At 45.7% G+C, this 15,865-nt stretch overlaps 7 protein-coding genes across 8 annotated transcripts; 4 read left to right on the plus strand and 3 right to left on the minus strand.

Moving 5' to 3' along the window:
* Positions 1-120: 120 nt before the first annotated feature.
* On the plus strand, positions 121-2,166 carry TSTA_034650 (phosphoglycerate mutase, 2,3-bisphosphoglycerate-independent). 2 transcript variants are annotated; one of them, XM_002480616.1, is made up of 4 exons: positions 121-255; positions 344-1,081; positions 1,136-1,718; positions 1,770-2,166. In XM_002480616.1, the coding sequence occupies exons 1-4, from the start codon at positions 225-227 to the stop codon at positions 1,978-1,980; spliced, it is 1,563 nt and encodes a 520-aa protein (XP_002480661.1). In that variant the 5' UTR covers positions 121-224; the 3' UTR covers positions 1,981-2,166. The 2 variants fall into 2 exon arrangements, with proteins under 2 accessions (XP_002480661.1, XP_002480662.1); XM_002480617.1 differs by having other exon boundaries at positions 1,136-2,166.
* Positions 2,167-3,628: 1,462 nt separating this feature from the next.
* Positions 3,629-4,010, minus strand: TSTA_034660 (uncharacterized protein; the record flags this gene model as incomplete). Its single annotated transcript, XM_002480618.1, has 3 exons — positions 3,629-3,659; positions 3,681-3,714; positions 3,848-4,010. The coding sequence occupies 3 exons, from the start codon at positions 4,008-4,010 to the stop codon at positions 3,629-3,631; spliced, it is 228 nt and encodes a 75-aa protein (XP_002480663.1).
* Positions 4,011-5,328: 1,318 nt separating this feature from the next.
* Positions 5,329-7,066, minus strand: TSTA_034670 (uncharacterized protein). Its single transcript, XM_002480619.1, has 2 exons — positions 6,591-7,066; positions 5,329-6,526 (listed from the first exon to the last, which is right to left on the minus strand). Exons 1-2 carry the CDS (start codon positions 6,888-6,890, stop codon positions 5,639-5,641), a joined length of 1,188 nt encoding a protein of 395 aa, XP_002480664.1. The 5' UTR covers positions 6,891-7,066; the 3' UTR covers positions 5,329-5,638.
* Positions 7,067-10,212: 3,146 nt separating this feature from the next.
* On the plus strand, positions 10,213-10,880 carry TSTA_034680 (myoglobin, putative; the record flags this gene model as incomplete). The annotated part of the gene is made up of 3 exons (XM_002480620.1): positions 10,213-10,509; positions 10,560-10,643; positions 10,671-10,880. 3 exons carry the CDS (start codon positions 10,213-10,215, stop codon positions 10,878-10,880), a joined length of 591 nt encoding a protein of 196 aa, XP_002480665.1.
* An 8-nt stretch (positions 10,881-10,888) lies between these two features.
* Positions 10,889-11,584, plus strand: TSTA_034690 (uncharacterized protein; the record flags this gene model as incomplete). Its single annotated transcript, XM_002480621.1, has 2 exons — positions 10,889-11,302; positions 11,330-11,584. 2 exons carry the CDS (start codon positions 10,889-10,891, stop codon positions 11,582-11,584), a joined length of 669 nt encoding a protein of 222 aa, XP_002480666.1.
* Positions 11,585-12,106: 522 nt separating this feature from the next.
* Positions 12,107-13,003, plus strand: TSTA_034700 (uncharacterized protein; the record flags this gene model as incomplete). The annotated part of the gene is made up of 3 exons (XM_002480622.1): positions 12,107-12,336; positions 12,513-12,636; positions 12,719-13,003. 3 exons carry the CDS (start codon positions 12,107-12,109, stop codon positions 13,001-13,003), a joined length of 639 nt encoding a protein of 212 aa, XP_002480667.1.
* Positions 13,004-13,341: 338 nt separating this feature from the next.
* TSTA_034710 (efflux pump antibiotic resistance protein, putative) lies at positions 13,342-15,301 on the minus strand (the record flags this gene model as incomplete). The annotated part of the gene is made up of 5 exons (XM_002480623.1): positions 13,342-13,992; positions 14,054-14,579; positions 14,650-14,850; positions 14,918-15,003; positions 15,086-15,301. The coding sequence occupies 5 exons, from the start codon at positions 15,299-15,301 to the stop codon at positions 13,351-13,353; spliced, it is 1,671 nt and encodes a 556-aa protein (XP_002480668.1). The 3' UTR covers positions 13,342-13,350.
* Positions 15,302-15,865: the final 564 nt, after the last annotated feature.

The raw sequence follows: 15,865 nt of genomic DNA on the forward strand, positions 1-15,865 counted from the left end.
AGGCCACCATCTGACGTCGGTGATCCCGCACCGCTTCCCAAACGGGCTTCGGTCTGGATGCCCCTCGGTCACCCCTCTACAACTTCTTTTCCTTCTTAATCTTTTCTTGAATACGTCTGTCAATTGAGTGATCGTCAATTCTATTGTCTTCAATAGTCGTGGTCAATATTCACATTTTAGAATATAGATTTTGGTCGCTTTGATTTACCATACATCACCCCGCCATGGCAAAGGTAGACCAAAAAGTCGCATTGAGTATGTTTTTATCCATTCATTCAGCTGCCTGTCGTTCTCCAATGTACCCAACCGAACTTCTAGAAGCTAACGCCGTGTTCTATCATAGTCGTAATTGACGGTTGGGGTATTCCTGGCCCCAACTCTCCTCCAGAGGGAGATGCGATCGCCGCGGCAGAGACACCCGTCATGTCATCTTTTGCGGACCCCAATGCAAAGGTTGCGCAAGGATACACAGAGCTAGAAGCATCCTCTCTGGCCGTCGGCCTTCCTGAAGGTCTTATGGGAAACAGTGAAGTCGGCCATCTCAACATCGGTGCCGGTCGTGTCGTCTGGCAGGACAGCGTGCGCATCGACCAAACCTTGAAGAACGGCAAACTGGGCGAAATCGAGAACATTCGCAAATCGTTCCAGCGGGCAAAGGATGGCAATGGACGTCTTCACTTGCTAGGCTTGGTCTCCGATGGTGGTGTTCACTCGAAGAACCAGCATTTGTACGGTCTCCTTCAGGTCGCCAAGGATATTGGTGTGCCAAAGGTTATCATTCACTTCTTTGGTGATGGTCGTGATACAGACCCCAAGAGCAGCACGAAATATATGCAGGAATTGTTGGACAAGACCAAGGAACTCGGTATTGGTGAAGTTGGCACTGTTGTCGGTCGTTACTATGCTATGGACCGTGATAAGCGCTGGGATCGTGTTGAGATTGCTATGAAGGGTATTGTCACCGGAGAAGGAGAGGATAGCAGCGATCTTGTCAAGACCATTGAAGAGCGCTACGCCAAGGGCGAAAATGATGAATTCTTGAAACCCATCATCGTTGGCGGCAAGGAGAACCGAGTCCAGGGTATGTTTATCCACAACCCACAAGTTAGGAGGAAGATAGACTAATCTGCGACAGATAACGACACTCTTTTCTTCTTCAACTACCGATCGGACCGTGTCCGCGAAATTACCCAGTTGCTAGGAGGCTACGACCGCTCCCCGAACCCCGACTTCCCTTACCCCAAGGATATCCACATCACCACCATGACCCAATACAAAACCGACTATACATTCCCCATCGCCTTCCCTCCCCAACACATGGGCAACGTCCTCGCCGAATGGCTTGGAAAGAAAAACGTGACTCAAAGCCACATCGCCGAAACCGAGAAATACGCACATGTCACATTCTTCTTCAACGGCGGAATTGAGAAGCAATTCCCCGGCGAAGAGCGTGACATGATCCCTTCCCCCCGGGTTGCCACTTATGACTTGGAGCCTAAGATGAGCGCTTGGGCTGTTGGAGAGAAAGTCGTTGAGCGTCTTGGAGAGAACAAATTTGAGTTTGTCATGAACAACTTTGCGCCTCCCGATATGGTTGGACATACCGGTGTATATGAAGCTGCTATTCAGGGTGTGGCCGAGACTGATAGGGCTATTGGCCATATCTATGAAGCTTGCAAGAAGCATGGTTACATTCTTTTTATCACTGCTGACCATGGGTAAGTCCAATACCATATACATTCTATACCTATCACACTAACGTCCCACAGTAATGCCGAAGAAATGCTCAACGAGCAGCGCAAACCCAAAACCTCTCACACCACAAACAAAGTCCCCTTCGTCATGGCCAACGCCCCTGAAGGCTGGAGCCTGAAGAAAGAAGGTGGTGTTCTCGGAGACGTTGCCCCTACGATTCTGGCTGCCATGGGCATTGAGCAGCCCGGAGAAATGACCTGCCACAGTCTTTTGATCAAGTCATAGACTTCCTTGCAGCATGGTATTGATATTGCGACGAATTTTGAATAAGTAATAAACCAAACATCTGGACGCGATGTGTGTGATCGAGTTGTTGTTTTTTTTTTTTCTTGTTCTACATGAAGTGATGATAGGATCGCTCCCTACAATTATAGATAATGTGGGTGCACTAAGGTGCAAGTACGTACGTACAAAGCAATAGAGTCAATTTCAATAGGTAATTCTTCGGTTCTGTCTCTATCTCTCAATGAGGCACCGATGCGGTGTTATATAGTCCTTGCTTGACGAGGTCACGTGTAAGCCACACGTGACCTCTCCTTGCTGCGTACCAGTGCCAGGCATCTCGATTGCACGAAGCAGCCAACAGATAAATAATTTTTCTTCCGTAGGATAAGCTTACTCAAATCCTGAGACTCTGTCTTGCGGGTGTACTCTCTGAAACGTTAATTAGGAGTGAATGGAGAGAGAAGAAACATCAAATGCAACAATGGCACGGTCCATTAGCACAGTCAAAAATTAATTTTTCAGCTGTGAGACGGCTCATGGGCCGCTAGTGAGGGCTATGGATGCACAAAATTATAGAGGTAGAGAAAAATAGGGATGCACACGGCCGGCGGTCATTGAGCGACGCACTCGAGGTTTATCTAGTCGTCGAGATGAGTGTTGATGATGATTTATTACGCCCGGAGGGACTAACCCTATAAGTTAGGGCACTAGTGCGCTAGATATATACAATTCATGTGTTTCCGACCTCTCCTCCTACAAGCTTCTGCTTTTCCTGCTTCGACGTGTTTATCTTAGTATCTGAAGTTAAGGCCTCCTTGCCCTATGGTTCCCAACATCTTGTGTGTTAAAAAGAATTGATAGACCAGCTTAAAGGCTGCCTTCTTTAAGTGTGTAGCGTCCATCCTCGGCAACTGCAGCGGTGTCTATCATATGTGAGTGTGGGAATAGTTAGTTAATGCTGGCTTTGCTATGATTGACTTGGTTCTTGTTCCTATTCTATGTTGAGTCTTCCTATTGATATTGCATATCTGATTGTTGTTTGTACTGCTTTGATATCTAGTTGCCATTGCTTGGGATCAGACCATGCCTTTCCTCCAAGATAGAATGACAGACTCTCTCTTTTGTTTTCTATACACTACAGCATACCTTCTCTCATTTCTACCTACTTTGTGCAGCGGAATAGGAAGTGCTCTACAGTTTTGCTTGCCTAGCTATAAATGTAAAGGTCTAACTCTGTGGCTCCTATCCTATTCAGGTAACTATTAAGCCCAGTCATTCCTATCTGAAGTTAGGCCAGAACCACAGCTTGTTTCTGCTTCAGCTTATTATATAGGCTACTAGTGTACTTTCCTAGCAATGCTAAGTCAACAATCTTTGAGTATTTACCCACTCTATCTGGAAGGGCTTTCTTATATTGTTGTTTAGTGATAGTAAGTCTTACTGCGGTTAATTTAGCCTGGTACAATTGTTTATCTGGTTCATATTTCTCTCTTATTGATCTTTGAGCAGCCATCTTTGCCTTCAATCTTAGTGCAGAATTAGTATCTGCTAGGATCTAAAGTAAGCTGACTACATTTTCCCATCCCTAAAGAAGCTAGGCCATTGTATATATCTGTTGAATCATGCTTTGGCTAGATTGTTGATGTGGTTATCCAATAGCAGCTAATGCTGATTGATTGCTGCTGAGGATGGTCACTTACCTATTGAAGATCCATGGTAGAATAAGTTTTAATCCTGCAGCTATTGCTTCTAGCTCAGCTGTGTACAGGTTCTATTCTGTTCGACTTAATAGCGTCGCCGTGTAGCTAGTCAGTGCATCATCCGCACTGTTGACCTAGATATCATTAATACTTCCTCTCATTAATACTTCCTCCCATGCCTACCATGTCACCCTTGGCGGACGAGCTAGTAGCGATTAGGATACCTTCTGCACTGTTGGCGATTCTCATGGCCTTCTCTCTATCATAGTCCCCTCTCATATGCAGTCGATCTGTCCAAGGTGACACCGCGTAAGCGTTGATGGTTTCCATTCTATCTGTTACATCTCTTCCCAGGATTTGCGCTATACTCTGTAGTGGAGAGGAAAACCTCCAAGTAAATATGACCCTCGTAACGTTGTTACAATATCGGCATATCGGCATTATCGTCAACAGCCCTATAAAGAAGACTGCTTTTAAGCCAGTCTCAGGCTTGTCATCGATAAGTTGCCTATCGATAATTATTGACAATAATCGGCCCAGTCTATTAATTCTTTTTTAATACATAAGATGTTGGGAACCACGGGTCAAGGAGGCCTTAACTTTAGATACCAAAATAAATACGTCGAAGCAGGGGCTTGTAGGAGGACAGGTCAGAAACACACGAATTGGATATATCTAGCGCTAGTGCCCCTACGGTACAGTATAGGTTAGCCCCTCCGGGCGTAATAAATCATCATCATCATCTGTCGGGCCTTTCATCTCAATAATCTACGTGCTTTAATTTCTCCCTCTTTATATTGTGTATCATACAAATATGGGTTCTAAAGTGGATTCATCGCTTCTTGCACCCTCGATAACTGTGGATTCAATCTCAACTCAATCTACAAGAAGCCGGTCAGCTCTTGCGACTAAAGCTCCGAAACGAATATGAATAATATTCATATTCATATTCACAAAGGACGAGAGAGGCGTCTGAAGTTTCAACTTGCTCCTAAGATCATATATAAAATAGCTACAGAAAAACTATATACAAACAGCAAACCTGCTAAAATCGATAAGAAAAGTCTATTTCCTAAGCATTTTTATGCTGAGTCCCAGCATTCTTTACTATATTGCCCCTTAAGGAACATCAGCTATCCAAGCGTCTTAGAATTCAGGCAGTGTCTCCGAATATCCAGAACATCTCATGCGTTGCTAAATAGTCTCTCCGACACCTACTTCAGCAGATAGAATAGGAAAATAATCTCATACAGCTTTTGACATTAGGGGATAGTTGAAGATATTTGCTTTCTACTATTTTAAAACCCAGTCAGGATCCCCATCTTCTATTATACTATGGGACCACATCTCGGGGCCTGAATCTAGGTAACGATCAATATTCGATATTATATCTGCAGATTGCATAGGCTGGATTGGCCAGCCATTACGTACTGGCTCGACCAGCTGCTGTGACATCCTGCCTGGTCATGATATAGGGGAGTGCAAGCGGACTGACAATGGTCCAGGGAACGCGACTGTGTCATACCCTTCACATACCCGACGTTAGCGAACCGTGAACATAGGAGCTATCGCAAAGGTTATCCGCTACGATTGCGTTTGCCCGCTACTTGTTTTGTATGATTCTATAGACCTTCAAAAATGAGTTCTTGGGAGATAATGTTCAAACCAACGCTACCAGACTATGCCTGCCTAAAGGGTAGGCAAATACGGGTTATTTAATGAGAGTGTATTGACTATGAGAATAACAAAGACATGAAACTCAAACCTGCTGAGTACTACCGAGACCTCATACTGCTCCTGAGGTCGCCAAACAAGTTCTCTTACATATTCATATCAATTGGAATCTCGTTGTCCTGTGCAATCAGATTTCCACCCCATGCTTATCTCTGAACGGCATCTCTGAAGGGATGATTGGGGATTTCATGACTATAAGTGATCTCCTTGCGGCTCATGTTGGCCTATTCTAAGACGGCCATGCCCTGTGAGCTTTTACCAGCGCCCAACTGACTGACATGGAAATGTTGAATCTGCTTTCCCACTGAAGAGTCCACAACAGTCACAGCTGCAGGGGTGGTACCATTTCCCGGAGAGAGCGCGTAAACGAAGCGACCGGAGACTTTAAGATCAATTAGTCCAGGGTCGCCATTGTCGAGATTGACGGTTGATATGATATGAGAATCCACTGCACTCATTTCAACAAGATGATTATTTGCGACATCGGACACGAAAACGCTTCCTCTTTGCTTAGAAAACGCAGCCCAGCAGGTTGCTTTCTGATCTTGGATGGCTGCTTTGGACACTAACGAAACGTCGTTTGTGGATGGATTGACGTGGAAAATTCCAGCCCCGAAGGAAGCATCTGTCACAAAAATATTGGAGGTTCCGGGTAAGACACTTGCGCCGAAAAGTACAGCCGTACCGTTAGGAGAACTCCGTGTATCCTTAGCACTCGGGTTCTCGATCGGTAGCACAGACACAAAGCCAGTTTTGTTAGAGGTAGGGTCACCTTTCACCGTTGTGAATAGGCGGGTCTCGTCTGCAGAGAAGAAAGTGTGTGCAACACCATTTAAGGGTCCAGATGGGGGCGTTGTCTGATTCAGGTCAAATACTGCCCTGGTGCTCATGCTACCTAAACCTTTTGATGTATAGGAAGCGCAAGAAATAGCGGCCTGGGCACCAGTTGTGCCTACACACACTAGACGATTCTTGCTTGAAGCAGCAACAGTCACAGGAAACTGACCCGATACAGCGACTGGCTTGCCAATAAGCTTCAAGTCTGTTGCATCTGTGCTTGCAATCTTCATCATGCTCAGAGTATTCGACCCAGGATTGACAGCAAATAAATACTACAAGATCAGAAATGTAAGTCATCTGGTATCCAATGCGTTGGAGATCGGAACCTATACTTACATTATCCACAACTGTCAACGCAGACTGTGATCCCAGAGCGTCCGGACCGTTAGAGCCACCTGTGGAATTAACAGTACTACCACCATTTCCTCCGGTGGCTACTTTCACGCCACCTGACAGAGTACCATTGGCGCCCACCGCAATCGCAACTACCGAGTTTGAATGCTCATTTGTGAGAAAATAGATTGCCTTAGCTCCAGAAGGCGCTTCACATGATCGATGTCCAGCATCTAGGGGATGAGCTGTAGCTAATAGCACCAGTAATGCATTTGTTATGCATGACTTAAAAGAGACGAGCATATCGAAGAATGTCCGGAAACAGAGAAATGTGCAAATTGAAAACGTTGGAAGAATAGAAAAATAGCAGCCGCTTCGAAGATTTCGTGATCAATGAATATTTTGGATATGAAATACTTTTGATGGAGTTAGAATAGAAGGTAGGAAGGTGTATTTATACCTGAAAATTGAGTAAGTCATTACTGCATGGGCGGTGTTGCGAGAACCTAATTCCAAATATCTAACTGCGTTCACATTTCAATCAATGGAGAAACCGCAGGTATAAGCTTTCACCAGGGATAAAAGTGAAGCTGTCTGAAGTAGTTAGATTAGGGACGTTGATTATGGAATCATTGAATTGCATTCTGGGACTAGTCACTTTCAATTTTCAGTTTCAGAGTGAAACCATAATGCATTAAACCTAGTTAGGAAAAGGGATGAATTAATATAGCCCGGTAACTAGAAGGCAGATGCAGGATCCTGATCATAATAACAGGCTTGGCAACGAAAGGAAATATATCATGTAACGCGATCGGTAAGTTAAGTGAAGCGGCATTGTAAGCGAAGTGGCATTTTTTCCCAAACGCGTACACAATCTCGAATCCAAATCTCAGTTTCTAACCCACATACAAATTATATACAAAAAATTAATTACTAGTACGATTAGGATATGTAGTTATTCTATGTCCTTCAATGCAAAGCCACCGCAGCGAAATTGACGCCGTACAGGTGGATGAGAGACTGGAAGCTGGGGCTCGGCTGGAGTAGTAGTAACAGCTTGAGATACCTCAATCTGACCTTGTATAAGTGCCTGAGCTTCCTCTGTACGAATTCCTTGCTCATTAGATATCTGCTGCTTAGATTTTTGACGCCTTTTCTTCTTCTCATGTGCAGCCCATAGATCATGGAGTTCCGAATTAATCAAGGAACCTCAGCCTCCAGAACGGAATCTGGGTGCAACACAGATAGCGGCCCTTAGGAAAAATACGATCCGCGCGATTAAAGCAGAGATACCTGGGTAACTGGGTTGGAGACGAAGAGTGCTGGAGGCGAGATGGAGGGAGATCCGGCCGTAACGACGCGTGTAGGACGCGTCGTAGTACCGTCAACAAGGGTCCGAGAAGCTCTAGAAAGCGCTGACAACACCAACGCCACTACTGCAACTAGGAAGACAACGACCAAAGCAAAGCCAACTACAGTGAGGAAGGCTGCTAGCCTGTTTGAGGAAAGACAATGCGCCCTAGACAAAAACCAAGAGATATTTAGAAAGATGTGCTAGTACTTAGAGGGCACTTATCAGGAAATCAAAAGTTTGAAAGAAATGCTCGGTAAACAAGAGAAAATTATCTAGAAACAAAATGACTTGATCAAGGGGCTGCAAGCCTAAATGGAAGCAATCTAAAGCCAATCTGCAGAAGATTGCAAGCAACCCCGGGAGCAGCTGGATACTATTGCGAAGATGCCAATCAACGCAGCTCTTATGCAGACCAAATCACAGCCATCATTCATAGATATAACTAATAGCCAATCTGGTTACCAACAGGGTACACAATTAGGCCCTCTAGTGCCTCCTACATTCGCTAATACACTATTCTGCACAATCGACTCGTCTCATGTCAAAGAAGAAGACAAACCCAAGGCACAGATAGCTAATATCAGGCAGCTGATTAAAAAAGAGATTGTCAGAAGAATCAAAAATCCACAGCCAATGAATTAAGTATGCGTTCTATCGAACCGGATATTCACCATTTTGTTAAGACTTTGCTTTCAAGAAGCGTTTCGTACTTAGAAGCATATTAACTTCGACCTGTTAATAGCTATCCGAGATATACTCGACGGTAGTTTGACCGAAGTTTCCGATACTAAGCATTGAAACCCTACTTTTACACTGCTTTGGTGGTTTTACATATAGTGCTCTTACACACTTTGATTTCCAGCAAGCTCAAACCTTTTCCTTACCATAAAATCTATCCATCGAAAACTTGCTCATAATGTTTAGATGGTCATGTACGAAATGATCATCATAGAGCAGTTTAAGCAGCCTATTGAAGCACAGTTAAGTCTAGTGTGACGGGCCTGGCAGATCTATCGCGTTGGCTCCTCGTCGGAGCCCTAAGCTCTAGGGAGTTCCAAATCGGGATATCTCTTTGCCTTCACAATTTCCCGATTAGGCTCCGATGAGAGCCGTACGCACACATACAAAAGAGATCTCTGCTCGCAGCTGAGCGTGCTCTTTTCCTTTTTTTCCTCATGCTTAGTTTTTGTTCGACTAGTTACCTCTTAGGATAGAGAATGAACGCAGTCACATCTAGTATAATCACAGTTTCAACAAATTCATAGGCAGCTCACAAATGAAAGGTCATTTTGGAATATTGGAGAGACCTCATAGCCGAAGGGACAGAAGGTACAGGGACTGTAGTTGGTGGCAGGTCGCATGCCCTGCCATAATCATCATCCAAGGGCGCGTGTTCTTTTCGCTGGAAGATGGTCAAGGTTTAATGACGTAAGAGATGTACTCTATGGCAATATGCGGCTCTCAGGCTAAGTATTTGAGGATGCAGGTGGGTCTGTTCAGAACTCAGAATCAGGTTGGTTATACCTAAATCAGTAGTCGAGTATGGAGTGGTGCCTTCATCATTATAGATGTTCGGCCTAACAAATCTCTTGCTTATGTCAAAGTAGTCTGTCACTGTATCCCAAAGAATTCCTAATATGGGAATAACCACATGACTGTGTTAGAATTATCAAGGGTTAACTAGAGCTAAACTGTAATCACTAAGCTGTATTCCATAGATCACATTGTTTGTAATAAGTGGATCCTTAACAAGCTTTTTCTAGTGGGTCTTAACAGTATTTATATTAAGTGGGTCCAGAGTAGTGTTCAAGAAGTGGGTCTTAAAAAGTGTTTATAAGTGGGTCTGTATTGACGTTCAAATTGAGTATGTTTGGGTGGGTCGGTTTAGAAATTTACAAAGTAAGTTGTCGCTGGACTGGGTAATAATTATACTAATGCATTGTTAATCTCCCAAAGACTATGTTTTTACTCTTAAGTTATACAAGGTTATGTGATAATCCAATTAATATCTAAATAGGAGACCGCGTGCTATAAGAAATCAAATAGCCTACTGTTAAGAGAATCAGGAGTAATTTATTGGCTAAGAAAGGTACAACAGTAATTAGATAATCCCTGTATGATAAAAAATATACTGAGGGAATCGCCATGATCAAACGCAGTTCTTGCGTGTCATTCTGTACATTAACAATTTTCTATCTCTTAAGCATCTTCTCTTGTCATATCTTACTAGCAGATCTTTCATATGCGATTGTTCCCAATTCCTAAGCCAAAATGGCTTCTGATATTGGGCTACCTATACCTGAGGCGTACAATGTGTCGCCTAGAACCGGGTTTCTGCCCGAAGTTGTATCTTGCGAGTCCGATTTGCACCCATACTACCAGCCATGGATCCGCGTTACTCAGGACTTACAAAATTTGATCATGGACAATCGAATACGAAACGTCGTTGACGGGATTCCGGTCCTGAGCTGTGAGCGTCTCGAGACAATATCGCAGCGAAGAAAAGCATACTCGATGCTGGGCTTCATTTACCATGCATACATTTGGGGAGGTGAAGAGCCGGCAGAGGTATGATGCAGAAGAAATCATTTAAATCCTGCGACTGACTCATACTCTAGGTTATCCCGGAATCAGTATCGAGCCCGCTCTTGTTGATCTGCAAGTCACTGGAACTGCCTCCCGTTGTGACCTATGCTGGATTAGTACTGTGAAATTATACAGTTGCACAGGACATTAAACCGCTTTATCGTATTGATAACCTCTCAACTCAGATAACCTTCACGGGTGCGATCGATGAGAGCTGGTTCTACCTCGTCTCGGTAGCTATCGAGGCTAGGGGTGATCCACTAGTCAGGGTCATTTTGGATGCAGTTCATTATGCGCAAGGGAACGAAGTCAATGCGGTTGCTGCTCAGCTTATATGTCTTCTCGAGCGTTGACACAGCGCATGTATGACAACTGCGACCCACACTTCTCCTACAACAAGATCCGTGTGTTTCTCGCCGGTAGCAGGGGAAGTCAAAAACTCCCCAATGGCGTAAACTTTGATAATGGAACACATCCAATGCAACCAGTTCGATTTGCTGGAGGATCGAATGCCCAGTCGAGTCTGATCCAACTCATTGACCTCGCTTTGGGTGTCAGACATCACCCCACCAAGATCCATGCAGGGAAACGGTTCACTGATTCGACCCACGAGGAAGAGTCTGAGTTTGTGGCAAGCATGCGGGACTACATGTCTGGTCCTCACCGCCGATTCCTAATCCGCTTCGCCAAGGTTGCCAATATTCGAGCCTTTGTCGAGATGAACCGAGATCACGAACAGCTTATCAACTCATATAATGCTTGTATCGCTGCTTTGGTGAGATTCCGAGATATACACCTGCAGATCACAAATCGCTACATCCTTCTCCAGGACGCGAACAGTAATCGTAATGCGAGGAGGTGGCAGGGAGCTTGCGAGCCATGCCAAGTACATATCAACTCGAAACCTCGTTATGGAGGTCTTACTACCGCAGAATTGAGTCACGAGGACAGTGAAGTTGCTGCGCGGGGAACAGGGGGTTACAGCGCTCCTTCCGTTCCTCAAACAGATCCGAGACGAGACCTGCTACTCGTACGCTTGAACTGCTCGCCGATCTGATATTGGTGTTGATGGATATCAGGGGTTCGCTGGATAAATGTCCCCACGGCTGAGCTCATGGAAGCAAAATTTGATCGCTTGTCTTTGGTTATGCTGTGGTTAAAGAACATTGTCATAGTGTACTCTTGGAGGCAATAGATAGCGCAGATCAGACGATTGTGCCTTTCCCAGAAAGGAGGGACGATGGCTCAAACTATAGTCTCCGTCCAATAGGCCGCATAACGATATCTTAAGCAGGCGATAATGCTACAATAGAAGGTAGCAATTCGTAGAGGCAAGCTCGTTCCTGTGACCTCTCAGGCCACTATCGCCAATAGTGTATGACGCTGAAATGCTGATTAGACATTCAACACTTATCGCGAACATGTCGTGTATAATGTGCTGCGTCTGTGCGTGACTCTGCTACAACGTGAGGTATAAAGTGATGCCCACCCCAGTCAGACGTTCAGACACCTTCCAGCTTCGTACAGCAAAATTCACAGTCACACTTCAGAAATTCTTTCTGTTTCTAAGTCCAAGAATATGTCCTCTCCGTTTCGTATTGCCATATTGGAGTGCGATGAACCGATTGGAGAGACCAAAAGGAAATATGGATCGTTTGGCAACCTGTTCCATCTATTGTTCGCTGCAGATGGCGTACGCCTACAGCGAGATAGCTCCAGAGAAGGCCCTGAAATTGTCGAATCCTCATATGATATTCGTCTGGGGCGGAATTATCCTTTGCTAGGTGACATCGATGCGGTTGTCTTGAGGTAGCAGTAAGGATGTTTTTTGCGAGTTTGACTACAACAGTTTTCGCTGATGTTGGTACGCACAAGGATACGATAGTTTCTCAAATGGAGAGGAAAACTGGATTCTGCAACTTGTCGATTGTTTCAAACCTGCTGCATCAACAAACAAGGGTGAAATTGATAGGGGTCTGTTTCAGGCACCAGATCATCGGGCGAGCATTGGGTGTGATGCCGGTGAGGAACGAGAATGGATGGGAGGTTGCGGTCACAGAAATCGAAATGACATCGAAGGGTCGACGATTGTTCGGCTTGCCTTCCCTGGTGCGTCACATGAGCAAACAACCATTGCTGAGGGCTTCTCGATACTGAGCACCGTGACTGACCAAGAGATCGATCATCTTAGGCGCTTCACCAGATGCATCGAGACATGTTGCCTGCCTGTCCAGCAAACGTGGAGCTTCTGGGTTGGTCAGAGCGATGCCCGGTGCAAGTTATGTACCAGAAAGGCCGTCTGCTAAGTATGCAGGGTCATCCGGAGTACCATAGGAGCATTGCGGATGAGTTGCTAGAGCGCCGCGGTCCTATTGTGTTTGGGGAGGAAACTTACAACGAGGCTAAGTCCCGAGTACATTTGCCGCATGATGGAGCCGTAATAGCAGCGATAATGCTGGAATTTCTGCTTGAATGACTGCAGGAGGAATCTAGAGTAAAATTTGATTAATGTTGTTGCACTTGACAAGCACAATTTCTGAGCATATGAATCGAGCTCAAAGAAGCTGCCACCAGCTTGGTGAAAAACCTAAAAAAGAAAGATTGTGGTACAATATTTTATGAGTTCGATGGAGCTTATCCAAGGATCTATTTACAATAACTATCGACATGTTTCTCGGGGGTCTCTACCCTTGCGAGAGAATATAAGTAGCACAGTACGCTACTGAAACACGCCTCTGAAAGACACATTGGGATGGTTTCCTGAATACGCAAAATCATCTCAACTGTCCAATAGCTGCGCAGAGCAACACATCTCTTTTGAGTTCACTCTTTCTTCTTATCGTCCTTCTTGATTGACCTCCACTCAAGGCCGAGCGCAGCTAGCAGACCAACACTAACCAAACCAAGTGCGATGTAGAATACGTCCATGATAGCAGAATTGTAGGCCAGTATGACCTGCGGTTGATACTCAACGGGCACCAAACCCTTCAGACCAGTCGCGCCATTTTGCTTGGCAATGGCTGGGTTAAAATTCGGGATGTTTTGTGTAAGATTGTTTGTCAGCTTGTCCAGGAACACATTCTGCGAGATGGATAGGAAAATGATGCCACCGAGCATCTGCACAAAGTTCAGCAGTACCAAGGCTGCAGGAACAAGTGGCTTCTCGAGCACGGTTTGCAGGGCGATGAAAGGAGGCTGGAATGCCATACCAACGCCGATACCGTAGATGATCTGGTAAGCTATCCATCGTGCTGCAGGCGTATGGGTTTCGAATGTGGCCATCAATGCTGCTCCAGTCACACTCAGCGCGCTGCCGAAAAGTAATGCTGGATTGAAATAACCGATCGTAGATGTAAAAGGTCCACTGGCCAGCGCGCAGATGGACATACTTAGCGTGGTCGGTAGATACATCAAAGCCGAATGAAGGGTATTTGCTCCACGCACTACTTGAAAATAGATGGGGATCTACCGAACCATTAGCACCTTGCCAGCAGTGATGAGGTAGATTATTCTCGATGGAACCTACGTAGTTGGCAAAGATCCACAAAGCGGCAAAATTACAAAAGCCAACCACACAGCTGAAGGCGACATTTCGCTGTCGTAGTATTGGCAAAGAGATCATGCTGTTACTGCCACCGATATGCTCAACCACAAAAAAAAGGATGGCAAGCACACCGGTTACGGTGAGCAGGAGGATAATTCTCCAGTTCGACCAAGCATACGCCGTACCAGCCCATTGCAAACTCAGGATCAAGCAGATCGTCATGGGAAGCTCTGTCGCCAGCCCATACCAGTCGAGACGCTTCAACCTTTGAGTTACACTGGGTTGTTTGTCGTCCGCATTCTGGCGCAGATGGCCTACACTGCCGGACACGCCTAATGCAACAGCGCTTCCCAGACCCACGATAGTCCAGAAGTTGATCCTCCAATTGTCGGCATGAGCGATTGATCCGCTGATCAATGGCCCAAAAGCGAGCGCCGCGCACTCTACGGCGCCGCACATGCCGAATATGATGGGTTGAATCTTTAGCGGAACGGTGTGTGCAATAATGCTGCGCTACAAGTCAGCGCTGGGTTCTTTTGTGGGAGTAACAGACTTAATCCATCATACTTAATACTAACATGTACATGCCAGAGTTTATTCCTGCTGCACCGAGGCCGCTCACTGCGCGGCCAAGGATGAAGGCAGTAGACGTTGGTGAGGCAGCAGTAAGGATAGAGCCGGCGACAAAGATGGTTAAAGAGAGCACGTAAAGCGTCTTCATAAAGTAGAAGGTGTACAGTCGGCCCATGATCAAGATAGGCGAACACAAAGTTAACAAGCTTGTTAAGAACGATTAGCCCAGCAGTCCGAGGAGGTTAAATCATTACGCTTTTGTGCAATACTCACTATGTCGTTTGGTACCAACCAATATCTTGAAGAGCGTCAAAGTGGTCGGTGATAATCACAAGAAGGGTGCCAATGCAACTGCTGTCCTACAACAAGCCTTGTCAATACTGTCCATACTCTTTGTTGGTTTGCCTAATGCAGTTCATTCTGCACGACCAAGATACCTACAAATCTAATGGTGAAATTACCAAGGAAAAGGCACGATAATAGAACGATCAACTGGACGCCTTGGAGACTCGGAGGATCCTGAGATCTTTGACTGGATGTTGTCTCCTTGCTAGGGTCAACCTCTTTTCCTGAATGCGCAACGCCAGCCTCTTGCGTCGGCTTGTATTCTAGCCGGAAGTTGTCGTCGTCCGCTCTATGGATGTCCACCGACTCCATCGTTGTAGCTGATCTCCCTAGTGAGTCACTGGCGGCAATGGAAGTAACCAGTCACAAAGCCGGTATCACGCAGCTCGGAAGGATATGGCTTCCCCTAAGAAACGATTCGAATGGAGGAAGCCGTTACTGACTTAGTTAAGTATATTGAGCTAGAGTTGAGCTCCGTCTGCTGTCACAAGATGTAGTGGTACTCTTCGTGAACCATTGCAGGATGAAGAGATGACCGATGGGTAACAACGTCTGCCTACCCACGTGCTTCCGCTGAGTCCCAAGGTTAACGTGCGGGATTAAGCCTAACAGTCTGGTAAGGGTCAATCTAGCGAAGGCTTAACAGAAGCAAGCTCCACGTCGGCACCATCTAAGCTTTGAAGGGTCTCTTTAGGCGCCGTGCCGTCCACAACAGCTGCTTACATGAGACAAGCGTACGGACTGGCCCGCTTTCGGCTTCGGTTGCCTTCCAGATAGCGGACCGCAAGATAGCTCTACCAATCTGTACTCCACCAATGCAGCCACAGCGCGCGGCGTTGCACAGATTTTGCTACTACTGCATGATTCATGCTACCA

Source organism: Talaromyces stipitatus, genomic scaffold, assembly GCF_000003125.1.
Source record: "Talaromyces stipitatus ATCC 10500 scf_1105507295541 genomic scaffold, whole genome shotgun sequence".
Taxonomy (NCBI): Eukaryota; Fungi; Ascomycota; class Eurotiomycetes; order Eurotiales; family Trichocomaceae; genus Talaromyces; species Talaromyces stipitatus.